Source organism: Hermetia illucens, chromosome 1 (genome assembly GCF_905115235.1).
Source record: "Hermetia illucens chromosome 1, iHerIll2.2.curated.20191125, whole genome shotgun sequence".
Taxonomy (NCBI): domain Eukaryota; kingdom Metazoa; phylum Arthropoda; class Insecta; order Diptera; family Stratiomyidae; genus Hermetia; species Hermetia illucens.
Genome location: NC_051849.1, coordinates 138,612,551 through 138,637,820, shown reverse-complemented (window position 1 = coordinate 138,637,820; position 25,270 = coordinate 138,612,551). Strand labels below are relative to the sequence as shown.

General features: G+C 41.6%; 1 protein-coding gene across 1 annotated transcript; it reads right to left on the bottom strand.

The window, feature by feature from the left end:
- Window positions 1–324: 324 nt before the first annotated feature.
- On the bottom strand, window positions 325–25,270 carry LOC119654256 (zinc transporter ZIP1-like). Its single transcript, XM_038059517.1, has 2 exons — window positions 23,493–25,270; window positions 325–592 (listed from the first exon to the last, which is right to left on the bottom strand). The coding sequence occupies exons 1-2, from the start codon at window positions 24,688–24,690 to the stop codon at window positions 417–419; spliced, it is 1,374 nt and encodes a 457-aa protein (XP_037915445.1). The 5' UTR covers window positions 24,691–25,270; the 3' UTR covers window positions 325–416.

The following is a 25,270-nucleotide window of genomic DNA, read 5'->3' as shown; positions in this document are numbered from 1 at the left end:
GCATTCAAAGTTTCTTACAAAACACACGTATGAAACCTGAAACGCTCAGCTTCCGGTTTCCAACTCATTATTGTAGTTGCTGAAATATTAAAACAAAATAAATGGCACTAACGAACTCTAATATGAATGAATTGTAAACAAAATTGACTTTTTATCTCCACTAAGACAACTAATTTTGCATAACATATAGTGCGAACTATTTTCGAGAAATTGCTGCCATCGTCTGCTGGTTAGCATGATTAAATTAACAACGTTAACATAGTAGCAAACAAGTGATGAGAATGTGGATAGATGGTTCTAATGCGATAATTAAAATGACGCTGATCAATATATAAATTGGAAATGTATATTTACATTTAGCGTGGCTTATTTATTGTTCTCACAATTCGTAAATCCTAGAAACATATGTACAAATACTATTTTACTTTTGTTGATAATGCATGCGCCAATTCTTCAGTCGCTTCTCTGATTAACTTCAATTTCTCGTCGTTGCTCGTTAATAATGCGTTTTGCTCATGTCCGCTTTCATCATCATCTCCATGTGAATGACTATGTCCACAGCTGGAATGTGAATGGCCATGACTGCTCGATGCTAGAAATAAAAGATAGGGAGATCGAATTACCTTCAGTAGAAGCATAATGGATTATTTGGGAGAAAATTAGTAAAGAAACTTATACGAATATTGCTAAAATCTGCGAACCTAAATGTTGTATGGTTTTACCACCAGACTAGACCCTAGGAAAGACAGCTTTTCTGTCATCACGAATTTATACCGAAATTTCCATAAATAAAATTGAAAAAAATTGGAAAAAAACAAAACAATATAATTATTAAAATACCTACATTTGCCTTAACCTGAGAAAAAATAATCAAGTCAGACTGTACCTTGAGGATGGAAAGGAATTAATTGTAATGGTTCTAATGTCTACAAATGGGAAAATTTCAGAAAACAGTTCATTTAAAGTTTCATTGTGAACAATAAGTTCGATCAAGTGTCACCAAGGGGGATATTACGCAGTGCAGCAATTATAGAGGTATCACGTTGCTGAGCACCATCTAACAGATATTCTCCGCTATCTTGCTAGGCACATACCAAAGAGGCTTCACTCCAGGCAAATCAGCAACAGATCAGATTTTTTCTCTACGGCAAGCGATGGAAAAACTGTTGGCATATGGACATCAGTTGCACAATCTCTTCATCGACTTTAAAGCCGCCTATGACAGCCTAGCCAGGGTAAAACTGTACACGGCCAAGAGAGAATTCGGTATCCCAATGAAATTGATAAGATTGACTAGGCTGATCGTGACCAATGTGCGAGTCAGATAAAAGCAGCAGGACCACTCTCGAGACCATTCAACATCCACAACGGTCTAAGACAAGAGGATGCCCTATCATGCGTCCTCTAAAACTTAGCCATTGAGAAAGTGATTCGCGATGCAGATGTCAATGAAAGCGGCCACCTCTTTAAGAGTACCCAACTACTGGCTTACGCTGACGATATCGACATCATCGGAAGAACAACCCGAAATGTACAGTCTACCTTCATCCAGATCGATCAGGCGGCGCGGGATCTTGGGCTGTACACTATTAGCGACCAAAAGGCCAGCCACAACGAAACAACGGTGACTTGATACGCTAGATGGGGATTTGACAGCTGCCCGATTGTATCCAGATAAGTCTTTTGATAAAACAAAATGGCACAACCGATCATGACGAGCCGAAGAAGTACATTTGGTTGGGAATAGTTTGAAAAACTGTTCGCGACTACGTCGACCTTTCGGATATCACTTTCTCGCGCTGAACATGAAGAAGATTCGCAGCGTTTGCATTCACCCGCGACTCTGAATAATAAAGTGCCGACTAAGGTGTGAATTTTGGAAGCTCCACCAGATTCATATCCCCCTCAGAGGAATCTGTGAAAGACATGCTTTACACTTCAGTACAAAGCCTGCAGTGACTATGGTGCCATCAAGCAGAACAACGCCCTTAACGGGAGACGAGAAATCTGACAACAGCCGGTCTGTTCGTAGCATTGTTGCCTAAACCCAGAAAACGGAAGAGGAAGGCACAGCAGAAGCAAACTCCAGCCGCAAATGAAAGGCGACTATTGGCTAAATTTTGCTTGTCAGAACCTTCTACTGACTCGACCAGGGAAAGCAGTAGACAGGAAAGTTGACGATGGGGACGCAACAGGTATATAATTGGCAGGTGGAAAAGAAGCCATGCGAACTGGCGACAGCGGAAGATACTGCAAAAGAAGTTGAAGCTCCTTGGTCGAATTGTGGAAATCGGACATAAGGAAGCGGGACCCCCGGCGGAAGATGAGGACAAGCTGGCAACAAGGAGACTCTTCAGCTAGTGATAGGATTTTCATATAAAACTACACTGTCTAAAAACGTTCATCAGCCCAAGAAGAAGTAAAAATTGACCTGAAAATTCGTTTTTCAAAAATGTAAGAATTGATTAGTGACCGACGATATGATTGATAGTTGGTGCCTTCAGCTTTATTCATACGATCCAGCAGCTAGCTTGTCCAGCACTACACAGCACAGACACAGAAGAATTGTTATAAATAAATTTTCTATGAGAGTATCCATACGATCCAGCAGCTGGCCTTGAGTTTTATGGTGGGAGAAAATTATTGCTCATATACGCCGTTCCATACATCCAGTGGGACTTTGTATCACTATTTCGTTCTGGTGAACTGGTGGAAAATGAATGCATATAAAATAAGTATCGACAAATACGACTACCTTTCCTTCTACTTAACATTTATCCAAGCTGATGGTAAATTCGCAACTGAAAAACTGACGACTTTGGCACAACTCATGGGTCCGAAAAATTGCTAAAAGCATTTGAAACCAAGGGGCTAAGAACAATATTTGGAGCAGTTCAATAGGACGATGGATGGACAATTGGGTGCAACAAAGTTTTGTATGATATACTATATGTATATGAAGACACGGAAAAATTTAACAAATGAAATTGGGAAGATTTTAATAGGCCAGCCATGTTCAATGAATGGGCGACTCGAGAATACTTAACATGATATTCGCGGGGACTATTGAAGGCTTTAGTCTGGCTGACAAGCCGAGAAAAACCTGAGTTTCGATTTAGGCTCACTACGGATTCAATCACAAATATGGTAACGGACTAGACAATTCAGGACCCTATTGTCAGTGCAGATGACACAGGGCTTCAGTCGGTGCCACCAAATTTATAAGCACGGACCTCTGGATAAAATATGTTCCCACAAACGGCGGTTCGCGGATGTAGAAGGATTGATGAAAGGGTCTCCCCAGAAGTGTGCAACCAAAAGTTAACCGAAGCGGTCTTTTGGGGATGTTAACTCATCAGTACAAATAGAAGGAAAGAAGGCTCCGTAAGAAATTGGTAAGACTTTATTTTCAGCCACCAGGTATTGAAGTCGATGAACGGGTCATGTTATGTTAATGATGCGAACGATCTGAGAAAAACTTATCTTAGCTATCACTGCCAGGGGACAAGCTTTACTTCAAGTTAGTAGTGGTGTACCGTAACATGATACGGTTACACTTTTCCGACGAGAGTACGAACGAATTATTTATGAAGTATTGCTCCTTCCTCTATGATGTGACAAAGGGAGTGTCAAACCTTGCTAAGCTGCCGAAATACTCGCAAAAGAACCATAGGTTTCTGGCAACTAAATTAGACGTTCAGAGTTCCGGGATGCGAATTTACTCTATGCCAGTTTAAGTACTAGATCCCTCATTGAGGTAGGTGAATTTATCAAACTATTGAAACATGCTTACCATGAACAATGAACTTACTTTCGTCAATTAGACTGCGTGAAAAAAATAGATTGATAATAGGTAGCATCAAATGATCGCTGATAAGGTAGGTGCGGGTAGCAAACGATATCACATTCTCAGGACACATGAATGTAGACTTGCAAGGAGTATGGAATTATCTCCAGCTCTTCTATCCCGAAATTCGTAGAAGCCTTAGTTGGTAACGTACAAACTGCGCGGCCATCCAATGTTGAAAGGGAAGAAGCAACCCGGAGATCAACAGTAACAGTTGAAATAGCTTCATATTTAATTCAGAAACTCCCACATTCGTTATAATGAATGGGGCCCAACAAGTCAAAAATGTTGCGATGATTCATATTTTTAAGCGTGTCTTTCTTTGCATAATTAGTAATTCTGGTTTCAGATAAAAATTGAAGTCACTCCATGTTCCGAAGTTGAAGAACTTTCAAGGGACTAATGTCGCGCAACTTTGTTATTTGTGGCTTACATTACTCTCAAAAATTCTTCGAGAGATGACTAACATAATGACTAAATTTGATTGAATTCCAATTAATTCTCCTAAATGTTTTTTGCAGAACTGAAATCTTGGCCACTTCTTGACTTAGAGCATGTAAACAGGTATTGATTGGTCCGTTTAATTCAAAATTGTGGAGATAAAAGGTACATTATCAAGCCCATGTTGTGCGAAGAAAAGGAGAGCTAACATTGCTGCTACTGCTAAATGGAACAATTAAATTAACTTAACCTCAATTTTTGCAGAGTTGCCCAGGCTTTGCATTCCCAAATCGTATTTGATGTGAAAAATACAGGAATCTATGCAATATCGTATGATGTATGAAGCACCAAGAGGAAAAAAAACGGATTGCAAGGAGCAGATTTGTGTAAGCTACGGTAGCCGACGTATATGGGTACAGCTACTACCTCTCTCAAAGTCTTATTTTGATATAGTTCAAGAACATGCTTCGGCGGCCTGATCTCCGGATCTCGTGACAACTAATGCCATACTGAAAAAGAGGATCTGGTTCAGTTGTGGGACTGGCATCTGCTGATGCTGCGTTGAATGCGTCAGTGAGAATTGTTTCCACAGCAACCGCCAGATCATTTTTATTCTAGCTAGGGAGGGAACCTGCAGAAACCGGCAGGGTAAAAAAGTGGACCAGCAGAATTTTATAGAGGTGTGGTGAAATCAGGTACCTGCTAGATAAAGATATCAAGAAGGAAACGACAAGCATAAAAGAACCTCAGTTTAGTTTTTTAGCGAATGAGGGGAGACTCTTGAAGGGAGGCTGCTTAGAGGGGGAAGGCAAGTTTTTCGTGGGTTTCCGGAAGGATGTGAATGAGTAATTCAAAATTTATACGAATGTCCACGTGTCTGGATTTCACCTTTAATGACTGCGACTTCAATAAGAGGCTGGGGAGTAGTAATAGTGATAGTAGTACTTTTAGAAAAGCAAAAAAAGATACTTTTAGCTCTGGCCAAGTTTTGATCCGAAATATTGGCGGATTTACGTTCAATATAATTCGTAGTCCCACCATGCTCTGCGAATTATAGAAAGTGAGCATTTTATATCTGACGAGTTACCTCTGCCCTGGTATGAAACCGTGAAGCAATCTTCGCTTTTTGTTTTAGAAAAGCGCTGCTAGAATTTCGTAGTAGGATCTGGGGAAGCCAACTTCAAGCCCAGACGAGAAACTTAATAAGACGTTCATGCTAGCGGTACGCGCTCGTTTTGCCAAGTTGTGTGAAGCATGCAGTGCAGAGGAGATCTCAGAAATATGGAAGTTGTGTTGGTACCTGGTGAGCCTTCAGATAGTCTTTTAAAAGCTATGGGGAAAATGTAGAAAAGTGTAATGACTGCCCTGGGTAATTGATGGCCCAGAATCTTTTCAGATTGGCAGTCTGATTTCCGCGTAGTGATTTTACTGTAGATAGATACGGGGTAGTTTCCTCCAAACTACAATTTTTAATTTTCAATGTAAATATATATTTCGGGAGCAAGTAAAAACAAGTCGGGAAACCGGAAGCTGGACGCTTCAGGTATGAAAGGTTTTGTGTATTTCTTATGTAAAGACATTTGAGTGTGCGTTTGCCCCATTAGTACGTAGCACCTAATATATGCATATATTATGTGAAAATATCCACTTTCAAGTGATATTGACATTAAAAGTCTTGAATTTGCAAAGAAGCGATAACTTTGACCTATTATAACTTTGTTAATAATAGTGCGCTTTCCACCAAACTTGGTGGGATCATGCTCGATATTATACCCTTCATTATTGCAATTTCGTGGTATTGGGATGATATGGTATTAGGATGATATTAAGGGGGCTTGCATATATATATGCATATATTATGTGAGAGTATCCACTTTCGGGTGATATTGACATTCATAGTCATAGTAATGCTGTGATTTCCTCCAAACTTGGTAGGATCACGCTCTACGTTATAGCCTATATTACTACAAATTTAATTTGAGAATGGGCCTATTAAATAAATGATAATTTTCGATTCCTCGCACTCCCCACCTTTCCAACAAATGTCGAAACAAAGACTAGCTTTGAAAAGTACTAATCGAGACTTTTCATTTGATATCCCACATGAATATATTTAGTGAAAAAAAATTTACACACCCCATTTGCATGTATGGAGACCCCCCTTAAATTCTACATAAAAGGATGTAACTCTCTGCATGCGTGAGCGTTCAGAGTTCCCACCGCCTCCGAGAAAAATGCGTATGACGGACAGACAGACCTGTGAGGGGTGGCCTGATTTCTCATCAGGCGCGCCCCAGCTGGCGGATGGGGGAATATCTATTGATTTGTAAATATGTGTTGCACTTTCCTTTTCTGACTGTGCATGGGCTAGTGTTTTCTCATCTCTGGTGAGTGGACCAAAATGGCTATGGCAAGGATACCCAGAACATACTATGGAAGACGTGAGAAGGAGGAAACTTATGGTGCAGGGGCCCGGAACCCCAGTCCCGGCGGCTTTTGGGATGAGCAAGCGGGCTCCCGGTCGTCGCAGTGCTTCGGTGGTGGACAACTTGGCCACCGTGGCATCTAATGCTACAAGTGTTTCAGATTTGGAAAAGGAAGTGTTCAAGCGAAGAACCACTCTACCAAGGACACTAGTAACAAAATCGAAGAAAAATGAATTAGAAGCAGATCACTGGACGGCAAAGACAGCAACAACACCGACCGCACATATTCAAGAGGAGCAGCAGCAGGAGATACTCCAGGAGCAGGAAAAGGACCCATTCAGAAGAAGTTCGTCAACTTTGAGATCTCCACCAATGCCAAACATCGAAAATGATAAAACGGGGGGAAGGTCAATGAATGCCAAATGTGAAGGACTATTTAAACTAGTAGTCCAGTTAGGACTCATGGAGAGCAGAGCCCTCAAGCAGAGGACTTATTACTCACACAGCTTGGTGAAAAAATAGTGGAGCTGTCGGAGTTCATCAAGGACAAGCACAACGTTCACCAAGCGATAAAAAATACGGTGAGATATATTATAGTACTCTACAACAAATCGCAGCAATGGTGTCACAGCGACCCAAGTGACACCTAATCGTATTGCAATCAACCTGCCACCAAACAAGAGAGTGCGGGAAAAAGATGAGGATCCTCTGGGAAATCAGCAGGCGCCTAAGAGGAAAAAGGCCATACAATAGTTTCGAAAAACGGAACTAAAAGCACCGAAGAGAGAAAGCAGGTCCCGCAAGTGCGAACTCCGGCAATCGAATCGGCAAAATCTAAGGGGGATGAAAATGGTGGAATGGCCAAGATTGTTAATAAAAAGGCGAAGAAAAAGCAAAAGTGCGAATTCCCCCAGAAGCAATTTTGATTTCCAGCAGTGCAAGTTAATCCTACGAGTAGATACTGAAAAAGTCGAAGCTGACCACGACCTAAAAGATCTAGGCGGAAATGTCAGCAAGCTTCGAAGGACCCAGAAGGGTAACCTCATGTTTGAGCTGAAAAAAACTGATTGCTTCCGAACTCATGTTGCAATGCCTTGATGGAACAGTTTAAGTTGGACTTGCCGAGGAGTCCATTGTGAGTTTGCGGAAAGCCTATGGCTATACTCAAAAGGCCACATTGCCATTACCAGTGGACGCAGCCCAGAAGTTATTGGCGGCCCGGAAGATTCGAATCGGATGGGTTGTTTGCCGTCTGAGAAAGCAAATTTCTCTAAAGGGGTGCTTCAAGTGCCTCGCGTTTGTTCATTTCGCAAAGGCATGGACCAGCGGCATTGATCGATCCGATCGATGCAGAAGGTGTGGGGAGAAAGGCCACATTCCCAAAGCGTGCAATAGGGACCCAAAATGCTTATTGTGCGAAGGAAGTGAATGACGGGACTACCGATTGCAGGAAGTGCTAAATGCCCGGAATTTAGGAAGGCGGTGACTTCAATGGAAAAATGAGGTTTATCCGATTAAACCTCAACCATTGTAGGGTCGCTTAAGATTTACTCGAGCAGACCACCTACGAATCCGAGGTGGAAATTACCATCATTAGCAAACCCTATAGAAACCGTCACGGTGGCCTATGGGTTGCAGATTCGACTGGTGGAGCGGCGATATGGGCATGCGGTCGATAAGCCATACAATACTACTGGTAGTCATACAGCGGCTTTGTGTGGGCGAAAATAAGTGGGGTATAAGTGTACAGCTGTTACGCCTCACATAACAAAGCTCCGGGTTTGGATGGCGTGCCGAGTAGAGCCCTTAAGTTTGCCGTAAAATCCAGACCGGACATGTTCGCTGAGTTGTTCGAAGCGTGCATGTCCGAGGGGATATTTCTTGCATCATGGAAGGTGAGCCAAACTCCTACAGACCTATTTGTTTTTTGGACACTGTGAGAAAAGTGCTAGAGCGGGTAATCTGCTGGAGAAATAGAGCCTGCTGCCGGGGAGGGCGCTTTTAATCTGGGCCCACTGGTGCAGAGCTGGCCAGTGATGTTACATAGACAAGAGCTTACGTTTCGAAGTCATGCAACAAAATAACACCGATGTTGGTTCGAAGATTTAAAGGGCTGCCCTGCATTCCATGATCGTCAGTTGTTGTGAGTGCTATTTTCCTAAAGGCGCGGGGGAGCCAAATAAAATTAGAGTATGTATCTGCACCGTGGATGACGTCGAAAGAGCTGTCTGGGGTACCTGAGGTTAAGGTGAGAGTGAGAACCGCCAAATATCGCTACACCTAACTACTACTAAGTTACCAATTTGATTTCCGTGAATATCATTCCACAATTCAACAGGTGTACAGGATCATGGATCTGATTGAAAATGCAATAGAATAAAAAAAACAAAGCGCGCTTAGTTATTTCTCTCGATAACGGCCAGGGGTTCGTTAAGGTGTATCATCGAGGTGCACTGTACAAATTGCATAAAAACTTCTCAAAAGATTTCTAGATTCTGTTTTAAAATTTGAGGTTCGTTTTCGAAACAACCCCCCCCCCCCCTCCCCCCTAAGCTTAACACAAAATGGCGCCAAAATGCTGCATATAAAGGAAACAACAGATCACACGCTCTTATCAATATCCGTGACAATCGGTCTAGCCGTTTCCAAATAAATCGGGTGTGCTAGACAGACAGGCAGACGGACAGAGAGACATCGACTCGATTCTAATAATGTTTTGTGCATACACAAAACCACTCTTAGTGGCATTTATTTTTATCATTTTCATACTATAAAATATGCGCGCAGATCGATTGTCCGGGCACACTCTTACGAAATTGTATATATTCTTCTGGGAGCGCCCATAACCGAGCTGCGAACAAATTTTACGTTATGCAGACCCAAAAAGTTGACCAGTGAAATCGATAAACTAGCAAACTTTTGAAGAGGTGAGATCAAATTAGGTACCCGCAGAGAACAAGAGAGCTTGTCATAAAATAAAATGCGAGTCAATACCGAGGTGGTGCACATTCCCCAGGAGAAAACGCAATTGTTGGAGGAATGGTGAACTGTCTAATCTTCGTTCGGACTGACTAAGAAGAAAAGAATAAGGGTACAAAGAAGTTTAAAGAAATTTCAAGTTAGCTGTGTAACGAAGCAAGACATACCTTGAAGGGACTCTACTCAGAGGCAAACATAAATGTGTGATGTATCTAGAGCGATGTTATGGGTTCACTGGAAAGCGATTTTTTTAAAAACATTCCGTGATTATTCCTTCAGCAAGAAAGGAATCGCGACGGCCAACGACTTGGGAGGTAATAATAGTACCCGCATTATTGTGAAGAGATCTTTAGAAAATGTGCAGAAGGATATGTGGAAACAAAATCTCGGAACTAGAAGGCAAATATAATAAGGACCATGGTAAAGACAAGGCGGCAGACATTCGCTGAGTTGTGCATGCATTACAGAGAAGATATCCCGTGTATTATGAGAGTGGTAAAGGCTTATGTTGGTGGCCAAAGCAAATAAACCTCCAGACAAGGTAACCTCATGTTATCCTATACATCTTTTAGATACTATTGCGAAAGCGTGTAATAAGTGTTCTGGGTAGTAGATCTAAAGTCTTTGAGGTTTGCAGCCTAAAACTAGTAGAGATATACAAAGTATTTAAAGTTAAAGGGATGACAGAGAGGCCCCCATAATTTTCACTGCAGGCTTGAAAGTGGTTTTAGTGAGTAAAACTTCCGTAATCTATACTCTCAAGACACGTGAACCTGGTGTTCGAAGTAAAAGTTGTTATATATCAACGAACTGAAGTTATTATCCTTGGTTGAAGTTACTATTCTGCGCTATAAAGCGAAGATCACGGGTAAGGTTTAGTTCCCTTCATACGTTTTAGTATCGGTTTCTTGTTCGACTCTAAACCATTTTTTGCTCTATGTTCTGTATTTAAAGAATTCGCAGGTCTTGAAAACTATGTTGTCATAAACTGCACTCCTTATCATTGTAACGGAGTATTTTCTGTTACATTGATAAGGAATGCAGTTTATGACAAGGAAGGAATACTTTCCGTTACAGGCGGAATGTAGTTTATGAAGACTTATGGAACAGTATACTTTCTGTTACATCGGAAAATACGTATATTGTTATAAACTGCATTCTTTACCAATGTAACGGAAAATATTCGGAAAATATTACGTTACACTGGTAGGAGTGTAGTTTATGATAACACATGCAATGGAATATTTTCCGTCACATTGGTACAGAATGCAGTTTAAGGTAACATAGTTAAAAGAAATGGTTTTGAGTTCTTCGTATACAGAAGATGTAACAGATAAAGGCTTCAAGAACCCGGCATTAGGACTTACCAAAAACAATAAACTCACTCACTTATATCACACAGTAGAAGAACATAAGTTAAAGGATTCAGGCAAGTAAGCTGAAGTATATTACTGAGTAGATATACTCTTTGCGGAGGTCTGGATCCCGCCCCAGCAAATGTAGCAATTATGGAGGCGAACCTGGTTAACCACAGCGCATATACGGTTATTCATTATAATGTAATGGCATGTACCCTTGACAAAAAACAGTGCGGAATCAAACCCTCCACCAACTTTCTAACAACGGAGTTGTACGATACATTTACGTATCTTTCATTGAAAACGAAGCAGGACTCATGACTTGATTTCAACAATTTAAAAATCCTAGCAAGACGAGTTGATATTGGATCATAAATATGCAACCCAAAAAAATTTATGGAGTAATTATAACATTACAGGGTGGCATACCCAAGCTTTCGTCAGCAACGCAAATCATGCCCTAAGGACGGATTACCAATCCAAGTCAATCAGGACATACAGTTGGATAGTTACTACAGTATACCTTGAAGTCAAATATCGCGAAAACCATATTATATTTTAATGAGTTATGAAAGAAAAAACATAACATTTTTAGGTGTTTTCTACTATTATCATTATTTTATTAACTTTATGTTAATAATAATAGGCGTGGACGCAGGAATCCAATTGAATCAGGGCCTTGAAGTTTATTAGAACACTTCTTTCAAGACCGCAACGGTACACTACAGTACACTGTACGAGGCAATGCGGTCAGCATTGCGCTCGCCCGAAATTATTACCCTGATTTAACTCAGGTACTCATTCATAGCTGAGTCGACTGGTACCCGACGTCACATTACGATACAAATCCCATTGTCACCAGTGAGATTTGCATCGTAACCTTCCGTACTACAGCCTTGTGTTCTAACTACTCAGCTAACCGGACATCTATGTTACACACAAACATTAACATAGCATGCTGGCCCCATGGCTAGGTAAAGAAGAAGTGTTTGATGCAACGTACTTTGTACTACCCTCAGTAAAACAAAAATAAAATGCTGAGATCAGGGAAAGAGATAAATAAAGTATAAGTGAATTTATTCAACTATGCTAAATCCTATCTGATCTCTCTTGGTGACAGGTTCTGCGACAGGCCAATGTCGTTAGAAACAAGATGAGCGGATCGAGTAACAAGCCTCAGAAAAATCCTAGGGCGTACACCTCAGTCGACGCGGCACGACGGGCCTCGGTCCTGTCGAGAAATGGGCAAGGGTTTTTGACGCATGGAAGGCGTCAGGACGTAAGTAAGTTAGTTCGAGCAAAACAAATACGTGTTTGTACGCTAAATGTTGGCACCCTAACTGGAAAGACCAAGGAACTCGCAAGAGCCCTTTGAAAAAGGCGCATTGCTATCTGCGTTCTGTAAGAAACCCGATGGTGTGGTGCCAAAAACTGCCACTTAGAACGCGAACATGGTAAAAATGGCTAACTCCTGTATTTTGGTAGCCCATACACTCAATACGATGTTGGTGTGGCCATCTCAGAGGGTTTCCGTGATGCTATTACAGAAGTGGAACGATTTGATGATCGGCTGATGAAGCTGATCGCACTATTCACTTCTTCACCGCGTACGCACCACAGACAGATCGACCTGATGCCGAGAAAGATGTCTTCTGGCAACTTCTCGATGAAAAGACTTGCAACGTGCCCGCTGACGCCTACCTCATCATTGGCGGCGACCTTAGTGAAAAGGCAGATCGTAAAAGATGCCATGGGGGAGAGTTTGGAGCGCACAATGAGAGTGGCGATCGTATAATCGATTTTGCGGACATCTATGACCTTGTACCTACGAATACATGAATCATTAAACGATTGTCTCATCTTCCTAATTTTATAATGGGAATAGTAAAACGCAAACGAGAATATAGTCGATTCTCATACGACGCCGACATTTTACCACCGTCACTGATTGCAAAGCCGTTTCCTATCGCAGCATCGACCTTTGATTGCCGTCGTGCGAATCAAAACGCCGATAAAACAGCGTGAGGAACACACTGGCCCGCGATTTCTTGAGAAGAAATGATCTTATTTACACGATTACCAACCATTAACCAAGAAGATTGCAAAAAAACAAAAAAGTGGTCATTTATTCCAGCAAAAAAAACTTTGACACTTGAAGTTATCACTTTATATCGCAACACGTGACGCGATTGCTGTTCGAAAAAGTGTACCGTTATGTCTCGTGCTGTATTTAGAACTTTTGGGCTCCCTGGCGCATACGACAACGGTGAATTTGGAGCATGGAAAATGAACAGCTGTCCTGCAACTCCAATGAGCTGATCAGTAAATTTTATAAAAGCATTCAGAAATTAGATCAAAAAAAGACAAACGCCAAAGTTTACTGTTAATTACGCAATAAAAAACTTTAAAGAAAATGGCTCCGCTTTTCGCCAAACAGGTTGTGAACGAACCGTGAAATCTAGTCGATAGATTTTGCGGAACATAAGAAACAACTCCAAACCAATTGCAGTATCTTTTGCAAAGCTGTTTGGCACAAAAGTTGAGTGATAGGCTATTTTAAACCCGTTCTCAATTTTCTTCACAGAGAGGGATTAAACGTCTATACTCCAAAGAAGAAACCATTGCTTTCCCAATAAAGTATTGAAAAGAAAGTTGAATATGTTAAAGCATTCGTTGAAAGAAGAAGAGCTTTGGAAACCCGTTATTTTTTGCAACGAGCCTAAATTCAACATTTTCAGTTCCAATGGCCTGCAATTGGTATGGAGAAATGTGGTCACTGCCTTAGAAGATCGTAATATTAAGCCAACAGGTTAACATGGCAGCATCACGATATGGGGTACTATGACGTCTAAAGGACCAGGATTACTGCGTATAATCCATGAAAACCTCACTAAAAAAGGTTAAATTGACAGACCAAGCTCGTACATGTCAACTACGGTTGCTATAAGGTCCAAACATGATTAATGAATTTCACAACATAAAATATAGGAAGATGCATAAACTAATTGAATAAATTTGAAGTATGTGGAATGTTGAACCTTGCCGATGTGGAGCGAACTTTGCCGACCTGAAATCTTCGTTGTACATTGAGGCTGCGTGCGGTCCGCAGTTTCTATCGCCCGCATTCCGCATGCATCGTAATTGTGTTTGGGCCCATATTGGACTTGTCATCCGATATAATGTTAGATCATAGAACACTATACACAGAAGGTGAAACTGCCTAGGCGAGACTTGAATTTTCGTAGGACAAAAACGCAGGGCTTTTCAATCAAGATCGCAGTTGCGTTCTGCGTATCTTCATTGGAATTGGCTCCCATTTGTGTGATGGGGTTAGTGAATGTGGCCGCGTTTGATATAGGAATCTTCCAGCTCGCTGCCAAAAACGTAGAAGACGGCGATTCAAATAATATCGCAATGTCACTTTATAAGTTTCCGATTGTGTGCATGAATGTATGGATTGGTTTGTAGCTGGTTGCTTAGTTACATGGATTCGCCCACACAGAAGTGCTATAAAAACACGACACACAATTCATTAACAGATGCGCGGAAAGCATTCCGATCTCGACTAAACCCTCAAATCTCCTATGCATAGTCTTCTTGGGAAGATTATACAAAACTTGTGGTATATCTCAAGAATCCTTGGACTCACGCCAACAAACGACATGAAATCGCAGCCATATCGTCCGAAAGATTGACCTACGTAATGGAAAATGCCATAAAGGACATATTTATCCGTCAAGACCAAAAGCAACTATGTTCGATGTCAGCCTCAGAAAATATTTTAGTTGAGCTAAAGTAGAGTGCTATCCAAATAGCTAGGCTATCAACGCCAAAGCAACTGTGCATGACTATGACCTAAATCGACTATCGTAGAATCTCTACACATGATATTATGCACCATATATTATAGTGGACATGCAGTAAACCATGTGCTTGGAGTAGGTTTCTTAATCAACTCGAAAATTAAACCTGTTGCTATCCGCTGTCTGGCGTAAATCACACTTGGATATTTTACCAGCCAAGTTCGGACGGAGCCCGCATTCAGGCGATACTTTAGGGGGATTGTGGACTGCGGACTTTTCAAACAGCAGCGTCGCATGAAATGGTTGTTGAAAGTATCAGGTTGTCCACAAAGTTTTCGCACAAATATTAATGTGACAATTAAAAAGCAATTAGCAGACAAACCAAAACAGCAGGTACAACATGTGATATCCCAATGGAAAGGTCAGAGTCCTAACTATAAAATGCATGGTAAATTATCCTTGAAGGATCAGTGTTGTGAAGGATATTCAAGGATAAACATGGAATTCGACAAAGTACATTTTCGTCATTGCATTTTGTACGAGTTTCAAATGGGGACGAAGGTGCCGAAGGCGATTGAAAATTTGTCGAAGGTATTCGGTGAAGGAAAGGTAAAGCGCAGGACAGTTTACGATTGGTTCGAAAAATTCTACAGCGGAGACCTGACACTTGAAGATGAACCTCGCTCAGGAAGACCCTATACGATTGACGACGATATCCTGCGCAACAAACTGGAAGCGAATCCTTTTCTTTCGACACGTGTGCTTGCAGAGGATCTCGGTGTATCAAAATCAGGAGTAGCAGTAGCCATTACGCGTCTTGGATATGTTTTGAAGAGCACAAAGTGGGTACCGCACGAACTGACTGAGCGAAATCTGGCCGATAGAGTGAGAATTTGCTCCGCTAACCTTTTACGGAACGAAAACGACCCTTTTTTGAATCGATTGGTAACTGGCGATGAGAAATGGATTGTGTACGAAAACGTAGCGAAGAAACGAGCCTACACTCATCGAGATCAACCGGGTCCATCGGTAGCAAAGCCGTCTATTCATCAGCAGAAGCGAATGCTCAGTATATGGTGGGACGTTCGTGGCCCCATACACTACGAGCTTTTGGGACCAAACGAGACCATTACCGCCGATAAGTACTGCGAGCAGCTCGACAGATTAAACACCCAGCTACGTTCGAAACGACCAGCATTGGTCAACAGGCGAAATATTGTCTTTCATCATGATAACGCCCGGCCGCATACATCTTTAACTACTCAGCGAAAATTGAGTGAGCTTGGCTGGGAAGTTTTGAGTCATCCTGCGTATAGTCCCGACCTTGCTCCTTCTGATTACCATTTGTTCAGGTCCCTCCAACATTTTCTGGATGGTAAAAAAATGACTTCTGAAGCTGACCTCCAAAGTGCACTTCGCACGGACTTTGAGGGGAAGGGGGAAGAGTTTTATAGAGGGGGGATTTTGAAGTTGCCCGATAGATGGAGGGAAGTCGTATCTAATGGAGGCAATTATATATTAGATTAAATAATTAAAGGTTTTTATAAACTTATCTGCTGAATTCTGTCTTTGATTTGTGCGAAAACTTTGTGGACAACCTGATACTTGCTTTGCGCGGAAAGCGGTCAACAAACAAACATGGGCCTCTCCAGACGGGACCACTTTCAACCAAATTGATCACGTGTTAATTGAACTCTGCTATCTTTCAGCCTTGATGAATGCCAGAACCTATAGGGGTTCAATATAGATTCGGATCACCATCTCGTTGGCATGGTGCTCCGGGCTCGAATACCCCCAGTCGCAAAAAAAGTCGGAACCACTGATTAGACGATGAATGTACGCTACCAACGGATCGGAAGAATGCTGCATACCGGGCAATGTTGCACTCTCAAAGAACGTGGCCACGCGCAGAGACTCATCACGAACTTTGGATGGAGAAGCAACATCATACACAGAATAAAGAAGCCTGGGAGAATCAAATGGTCTGCGAGCGCCAACAATACAGAAAGCAACCACATCCGGCGCGGAAGTTTTACCAACAAGTTAGCAGGATGAAGTCGTATACACCGCGATGTTAATCGTGTTAAGAGAAAGAGGGAAATCTGATTTCTCACTCCAATATACTCATGGAGCGATGGTTTGAGTATTTTGATGAACCGCTTAACAACCAGAAAATGCGCGAGTTGGAGGTGTTCCGTCAACTGAAGACGACGGACAAATGCTGCCACCACCAAGCATAGAGGAAACAGTCCGTGCAATCTATCGGCTTAAAAACTATAAATCGCCAGGAATCGATGGAATTACACCTGAACTGGTGAAATATGGGGGTGACCAACCGCACCAAGCAGTTCATCAATGTTCAAGGTGTGGGAAAACCAACCAATGCCTGACGACTGGCAACGGGGCATTATCTGTCACATACATAACAAGTCGGGAAACCGGAAGCTGGACGCTTCAGGTATGAAAGGTTTTGTGTATTTCTTTTATAAAGACAGTTGAGTGTGAATTTGCACCATTAGTACGTAACACGTAATATACGCATATATTATGTAAGAATATCCACTTTCGGGTGATATTGACATTCAAAATCTTGAATTTCCCAAGAAGTGACAAATTTCACATATGACAACTACGTTAGTAATAGTGCGACCAAACTTGGTAGAATTAAACTCTATGTTATAGTCTACATTTCTGCAATTTCGTGGTGCTAGTGTGAATTTAAAGGGGTTCTGCAGTCGTTTACTGAAAATTATAGTAATATACTATTATTAACTTTATTTGAAGGGATATCGGTATGGAAGGCATTTCGGAGCCTAGCCACCATATAGTGGCAGCTTTTTGATTTTTTTTCAAATTTTTCAGTTGGCAGTTCCTGAGAATGGCCCCATTAAATAAATGACCACTTTCAACCCCCCGCACTCCCCGTTTTCCAACAAATGTCAAAACTAAAACTCGATTCGGAAAGTACTTACTGAGGCCTTTCATTTAATATCCCACATGACTATATTTGGTGAAAAAAATATTTATACTACCCTTTTGCATGCTTTGTTTTACACAAAACCTTAAAAAGGGAGATATCACACAATGCAGCAATTATAGAGGTATCACGTTACTGAGTATCATCTATAAGATATTCTCTTCTATGTTACTAGGCCGGATAGCTCCATACACTATAGACACCTGGCGCGGTCAACTAGAAAGGATAGTACAGCAACTCCCTTAATGAGAAGAATTGGAAAACTGACTAGGGCCGGCCTGTCGGTGAAACTGTTGTCTAACTCTTCCAAAAAAACGAGGGAGGAAGGCTCGGCAGAAGGCAACTTCAGAACCTTCTCCTTCGCTTCTACCAGGAAAAGCGGGGGAAAGAGAAGCTGGTGATAGGGGTTCAAGAGCCATGGATTCATTTTAACAAAATCTGTGGTATTGGATCAGTCAAGGGGACTAGCATCTTCTGCAATGAGAGATCCTTAAGACCGAGTGACTGCGTTCTGATGTTAAAATTGTTAGAGGCAACCATGCTGAGACAATTCTGTTCCCAGGATCTTGTTGCGGTCAACTTAAAATACCAGATTAATGGTAAGAGGAGAAACGTCATAGTTGCCTCTGCTTACTTACCCTATGATTCTTTGGGTTCTCCGCTGACGCAAAAACTACGGGATTTTGTAGGGTATGGAGAATCAAGTGGCTTTGAACTGTGTGTTGTGATGCAAACGCTCAGCATATTTGCTGGGGCAGTAGCGAATGTAATCCTAGAGGAGAGAAGATGTTTGATTTTATCACCTCAACTGGTCTGATGATCGTGAACGTGAGGTGCGCCCCTACGTTCGTGGGGCCAAGAAGAAGTGAAGTAGTTGACCTAACAATCTGCACTTTAAAGCTTTTATAGTCGACTAGAGTCGGCTAGATGAAGTCTCACTCTCAGATCACCGTTACTTAGAATTTAGTCTGATTATTGCAGGCGAACAGTCTGTACTAATACAAAGACGGAATCCTGGAGTTCCCTAGGAGACTAAGGACTCTTTTGGTGATAGAAGATCAATTGGAAACTTTGCGTCATTTTAAGAGCGTTTTGAAGAGGCTTGCCCTATTTTCTTCTTTTTCTTCAGCCTTTGTCCCGTTCACAAGCGGGGTCGGCTCGTCGTGATCGGCTTCGCCATTTGGCTCTATCGAATGCCTGATCTGGGTGGGGCTTGTCCTATTTCTCGAAGCCAATGCGGGAAAACGGTTCCGTGGTGGAACCGAGAACTGCTAAGACGAGAGAATCAAGCAGACGACTTCTAAATCGTGCTTGCAAAAGCAATAAGGAAGAAGACTGGTTAAATTTCCGAAACTCATAGTCATAGTCCATAAGAAGGATGAGTTGGCCAAGTTGGACTCCAAACTTTAAAACAAGTGCGAAGAGGAGAATTGGCGGTTTCTGAAATCCTTTCAACACTTAGGTGTTGCAAGGGGAATGGGGACACTGCGAGAGCGGTTGCAATGAAAAGGCGAGAGCCTGTTGTCTCGCTCTAGGCTACGCGCCTTCCCATTGGCAAAAGGTTAAAGTGGTCTTCATACTAAGGCAACGACGTCCATTCAAATCCAAAGAACTTCAGACAAATCAGCTTAAAATCATTTTCGTTACAATGTCTGGATAGACTGGTTATGTGATACATTGGCAAGAAGGTGCTAAGGTCGCACCCCCTAAATGAAAACCAATATGCTTAATAACATGAAAAATCTCGTGAGTCTGTTCTCCACTCATTGGTTTCAAAGATAGAGGATGCAATTCTGAAAGGCGAGTACGCGATATAAGGCCCGCTCCTAAGTCTGCACCCGATTAACCCTCGCTTTTAAGTGAATTTCGCTTTGAAATTTTTGCAACGTATTCAGGGATAGTTAACTTAATTATCAATTCAGTAAAAAGTCGTTTCTTTTAACTAACTAATGTGATTCCCCCCTTACCTGAGGTTAGATAATGGAACTCTGCAAAAACTCAACTCTCTTTTGCGACGCAGTCTTACTATACTTGGGAAATCGTGATGGTGGAACATCTCAAAGGTATAGTGTGATGCAACCACAGAAATTTATAAGGAGAGAGGAGGAGGTTTTCTATGAGAAATTAAATGCAGCCCAGGGGTAGTCCTCTTCAAGTCCATCCAACTACTGACCTACGCTGACAATATTGACATTATTGGAAGAACAGTCCGAAATGTATAATCTACTTTCATCTAGATCGAGCAGGTGGCGTGAGATCTCGGGCTGCGTATTAATGAAAGTAAGATGAAGTACATGATGGGAAATTCAGCGCCAAAAGCCAAAGAAGAAACAATATCGAATTGCACTGGTCAAGCGAAAACAGAGATGTACAATTTACTTTCATCCAGATCGAGCAGGCGGCGCGATATCTTGGGCTGCACATTAATGAAGGCAAGGTGAAGTAGAAGTGGCAACGTCACCGCTAAAAACGGAAGAACGAACAACATCGAATCGCACTGGTCAAATGAAAACAATGAAGATAGGAGACTACAACTTTCAGACGGTTGAAAATTTCTCCTATCTCGGCTCGGACATCCCAACCGATAACTGCTATGACGATGAAATCCTCGCACGGTCATTGGCTGCCAACAGAGTCTATTTCAGCTTACAAAAACTATTTCGCTCGAAACGTCTCACCATTGGGTCAAAGCTCTCTTGCTAGTCCTTATGTATTCCTCGGAGAACGGGTTCTTGTCAAGAAAAATTGCGAATTCTTGGCCGCGTTCGAGAAAAGAATCCTCCGAAGAATTGATGGTCCCCTACAGCGATACCACGATCATCTAGTTGTTGATAAAATCTGGCTAAGTAGGCTACGGTGGGCGGGTCACCTTATTCGAATGGATGAGGTTGATCCAGCCTGGAAAATCTATAAGGACAATATCTATGGCAGAAAAAGAAAACGAGGCAGACCCTGCTTGAGATGGCGTAGGTCAGGACGCCAGACAGCTTTTAGTGATATCAAATTGGTGGACCTCGGCGCAAAACCAGATGCCGTTGGTGATGATGAAGATCAACTTGAGACTGTTCTGTGCTAGTGTTTTTTCTGTATTGCTATATGGGAGGAGCACATGGAAAGTGGACTCCACTGTTTCCCAAAAGCTCAAAGTTTCCGTCAACACCTGTCTGCGTCGCAATCGAAGAACTTGATCGGCACACAGGGTTGCCACTCGTACGGACTGTGATGAGAGGATCGAAGCGGCAGTGGATAGGTCACACTTTATGGAGGGGCGACAATTGCATTGGAATCCACTCTCCCAAGGCGACCAATGGTTGGATGGTCCGAGAACTATTAACGCAGAAAAATAGAGGAAGAGTGCGAGCATCTTGGGAAGTCGTAGAGGGAGCTGAAGCGCATGTCAGGTAATCGTATTTCGTCTGCTACTACTACTTACTACTTGGTTGATTGAGCGGCAGGTTTTAAATAATCCGCCGGAGAATATTGATGATTATTGGGCTGCTATTAAAATGTTTTTTTGCTCTATCTCTACTCAGGTTGGGGACCACGTCTCGATATGACTTTCGAGTCGAGCCATTCAACTATTCCTATTTTCCTTAACGGGCGGAGGGTGCAAGGCGTACTCTTTGTACATTACCTCATCATTGAATTAGGACTACTAAGACTTTCTTAAAACTTTGTTGTTCTTTATTTAAAAACTCTCACCGCAAGAGAAATCAGAAATTAAAGATTTTGATTTTGTACACGTTACTTACTAACTTATAACAAACAATAAAACTCCTTGCTCAACGACAGTATTTGCAGAACTGTCTTCCTATTTCTTCTTTGATTACGTTATTATTTTCCAAAGATTTTCTTCTTCTAGTTATTTTTTCTACATACGTTATCGGGGTACCCTGGTACCCAATTTCAAACGAAGAGCTATGTCGGCTTTCGGGTGAAAAAACCAAAGAGGTATTAATCAGAAGACGGAAATGGCAGTAGGTAGGCTACACATGGAGAAATGGCGACAACTCCATTGCTAGTTACACCATGCAATGGAAACTCTCATCTGAGAGTCGTACCGGAACGCCAAGGAGCAGAATTGTAAAAGAGAAGTGCAGAGCTCTTGGAAGTCCTAGTGACAGCTAAAACACATTTTAGTGAATCGGCAATCATGTAGGCGTGGTTCACACGCGAGCAGCGCAAGCAGTGCAAGCAGGAAATTGTCCAAATAGACTTATTAAGGGATAGTATAATGGAATGAGTAATGTTGAATGGAATATATACTACTTATCTATATTAACGGAAAAATTAAGGTCATCATTTCTAAAAACAATGTAATTGACTAATATCGAAAAGACAATCATTGGGCATCATTTCCTGCACTCGTTATTGGATCACTTTTATTTTAAAACACAAAGGGAGCAATGTATAAACTTTGAACATTGCAAATTTCATTCGAATCGGTTAAGTATTAACCCAAGATTGTACTATCTAATCAGCACAAATTTACAATGGCCATATATATTACTTATCTGGATCATTGTTGCTTTATATAAACATTTGTACAGACATTTCACGATTTTAAATTGATACTGCGAAAATTACCACAAATTTATTGTAGTCGTAATCTAGAGAATCGCCTCAGATACATTAAGGTATCTTAACTAATTGATAACATCTACCGCATTTTCGCGTACTGATAAAGACGTCTATACATACTATATGGTATGTATTTCTCAGATGCGGAGAAATAATGGAAAATGGAACTGAACGATGTAGTCTGCAAAGAATCGGCAAAATAAATTAGATGCAAATTACATTCGCAAACGAAAAGATTGTATGGCTATTTGCATTTGAAATTATATTGTTGTGATGCAGTCGAATATGACAACTTCTTCTTGCTAAGATTAATTACATATGTACATATATTTATTTTTTGCAGGAACGGTAGGGAAAGCAGGGAAGGCAGGGAAAACAGATCGGAGCATGAGTAATGAATACAAACCGGCCTCAAGGTGAACTACATTTCTTTTTTTTAAGTCCACAAAGGTGTGCACTCAGATCAGGTAAACATCTCAACCGAAAGTAGATATATTCTGCTAATATTCTCAACTCTTACGTCGATGCTACTATCATAAGCTCTCGTGGTAAAACTTTCAAAAACTTCAGTTACCCATTCTTATTGTTGCCTTCAGTGACCAGAACTGGTTTCGCTTCTCGATTCCTACGAAGATTTGGATGGCAGATACAACACTTGATGATTCTGTGCTTCCTAAAAGCAAACTGACTGTCAGATTGATCAAATTTCTTTGAGTTTTCAATCGGAACAATCTGAACAATGTTGTACATGTTGCAAGTGAAGAAATAATCTACAAAGTTAGATCCGTCCCAATAAAACCGGTACGACTCAATACAGTAATTTTGCATATCTTACATAAACAGGAAAGTTTGTGCCACAAGAATTGTAAAGAGTTCCGTGTTTGAATCATTGAATTTTAAAACAGAGTTTTCAATAGCATTTTCGCACACGAATATGAGAGGCAAAGTATTACTAATTTCACAACCTGTACTTTGTGGGATGGCTTACATTTTTTAAAATAGAAATAAGACTAATTAGTGCACATTCAAATGAGATATATTAATCTATATCGATTTGATTTGGTAGTTTTTGGTACTTACTTGCAATTTGTAGGCCAAACATAACAACAAATCCAATAACGAGCGCGGCATAAGCGATTAGCCCAGAACGTTCTTTAGATAAAATTTCGAAGAAAACAACGTAAAGCAATGTGCCAGATGCAAGTCCTTGTAATATCGCCGATGGGATAGCAGATGCGAGATTGTCTTCCGAGCTAACAAGAATGCCTATGCCAATTCCAATGGGGCTGACAATTGCGAATGTTACAACATAAAGGATGGCTAACCACAACCGTGTCCTTGTTACAATCAATTCAACGCCCACGCAAAAGGCTAAGACCAGCTTGTGAGCGGATACTGCTCCGAACATATACCAAACCTGGCTCGATTCCGACTCCAAACCGACGGCTAATCCTTCGAAAAGTTCATGGAGCGAAAGCGCCAGCACCACGAGCAATCCGCGTAGGGACGAAACGATCATACTCTCAGATATATTTGGCGGATGTATATGTCCGTGACCGTGTACGTGACTTTGGTGTTCAAAATCATGTTTGGTAGGCGTTTGCTTCGATGAATTGATGGCTTCGCAATTGTTGGCTTCCTTTTGGCTGTACTTCTGATTTTCAAGATCGTCCTTAATTAAATCCTCGCGAGATAATGCGGCATTGTCTTTGGCGTTCACACCGTTCTTCCTGCCAGTAACTAACGTACTATTGCGAACACTGCGGCCACGTTCAAAGGCTTTTTGGGCGGAATCGGCGCTCTTACGATGCTTATGTATATATGTGTGAATTATCTCCTCCACCAAGTACATTGCGAAGAATCCAACGCACATTAGTAGATGCGGAAGGTTGAATGAAAGTGTCGGTAGCATATCACAGTCTTGCAAACTTTCTATATTCTCGGAAACTTCAGGTACCAAGTGTAGAAACGTCGTACACAGCAGAACACCTCCACCAAAATACAATAAGGCTTTAACAACTATTGCCGATCTCACGTTCCCAGTATTTGTCCAATTGAACCAGCGATTCAGCAGGAAAGGAATGCACCCGCATAATGTCGAGGCGAAGAAAAGGACACACATCGCGGTAACTTTGGCGGTTATAAGATCATTTTTTCCCTCTGAATGGTCTTCCTCATGATCGTGATCATGCCCGTGGTCGACATCGTGTTCCAGATGTTGCAAACGGGCGGCTTGTAAGAGGAGATCGTGAATCAACTTAGACTCGCTTTGATTCATAGCTGAATTATTTCCTAAGATCAACACGCAACTATGGAATATCAACCCGTAAACACAAGCTTTTCGAAATAAAGCTACAGTGAACCTTCCCGCGCGTTACTTCAATCTTACTAGACAACTTTCGTGCGACCAGCAAGTAACTCTGCAACCACCAACTCCCTTCTACTTGCGGCTCACTACACGTCTTGCCTGAGTATTAGGCTGGCAGCAAAGACTAAATCATTTGAGGAGATCGAACTAAACACCTTCAAGGTACCACTAGTGTCCACTGCACAGGAGAGAGTGTACTGCGTCGTGAAATTCTTTCTGTTAAATATGCAATGATAATAAGATTAACGCGCACAAGAGATTGCTAACGAAATGAAACCGACTGAGCACCTATTTTCAAAAGCACTCAGATGTAGATAGCGAAAACGCTGGCACTGTCGCCAGATACCGGCAACCAACAGAGCCAATAACAGGTCTGACTTACTGCAATTAGCATCACCGGAGTCAGAGTTGCTTCATTTGATTAAAAGTGCTTCGGTGAAATTACAGTGGCACAGGGGGCGATGTTATGACGTGGCAGACAAGTGAGGAA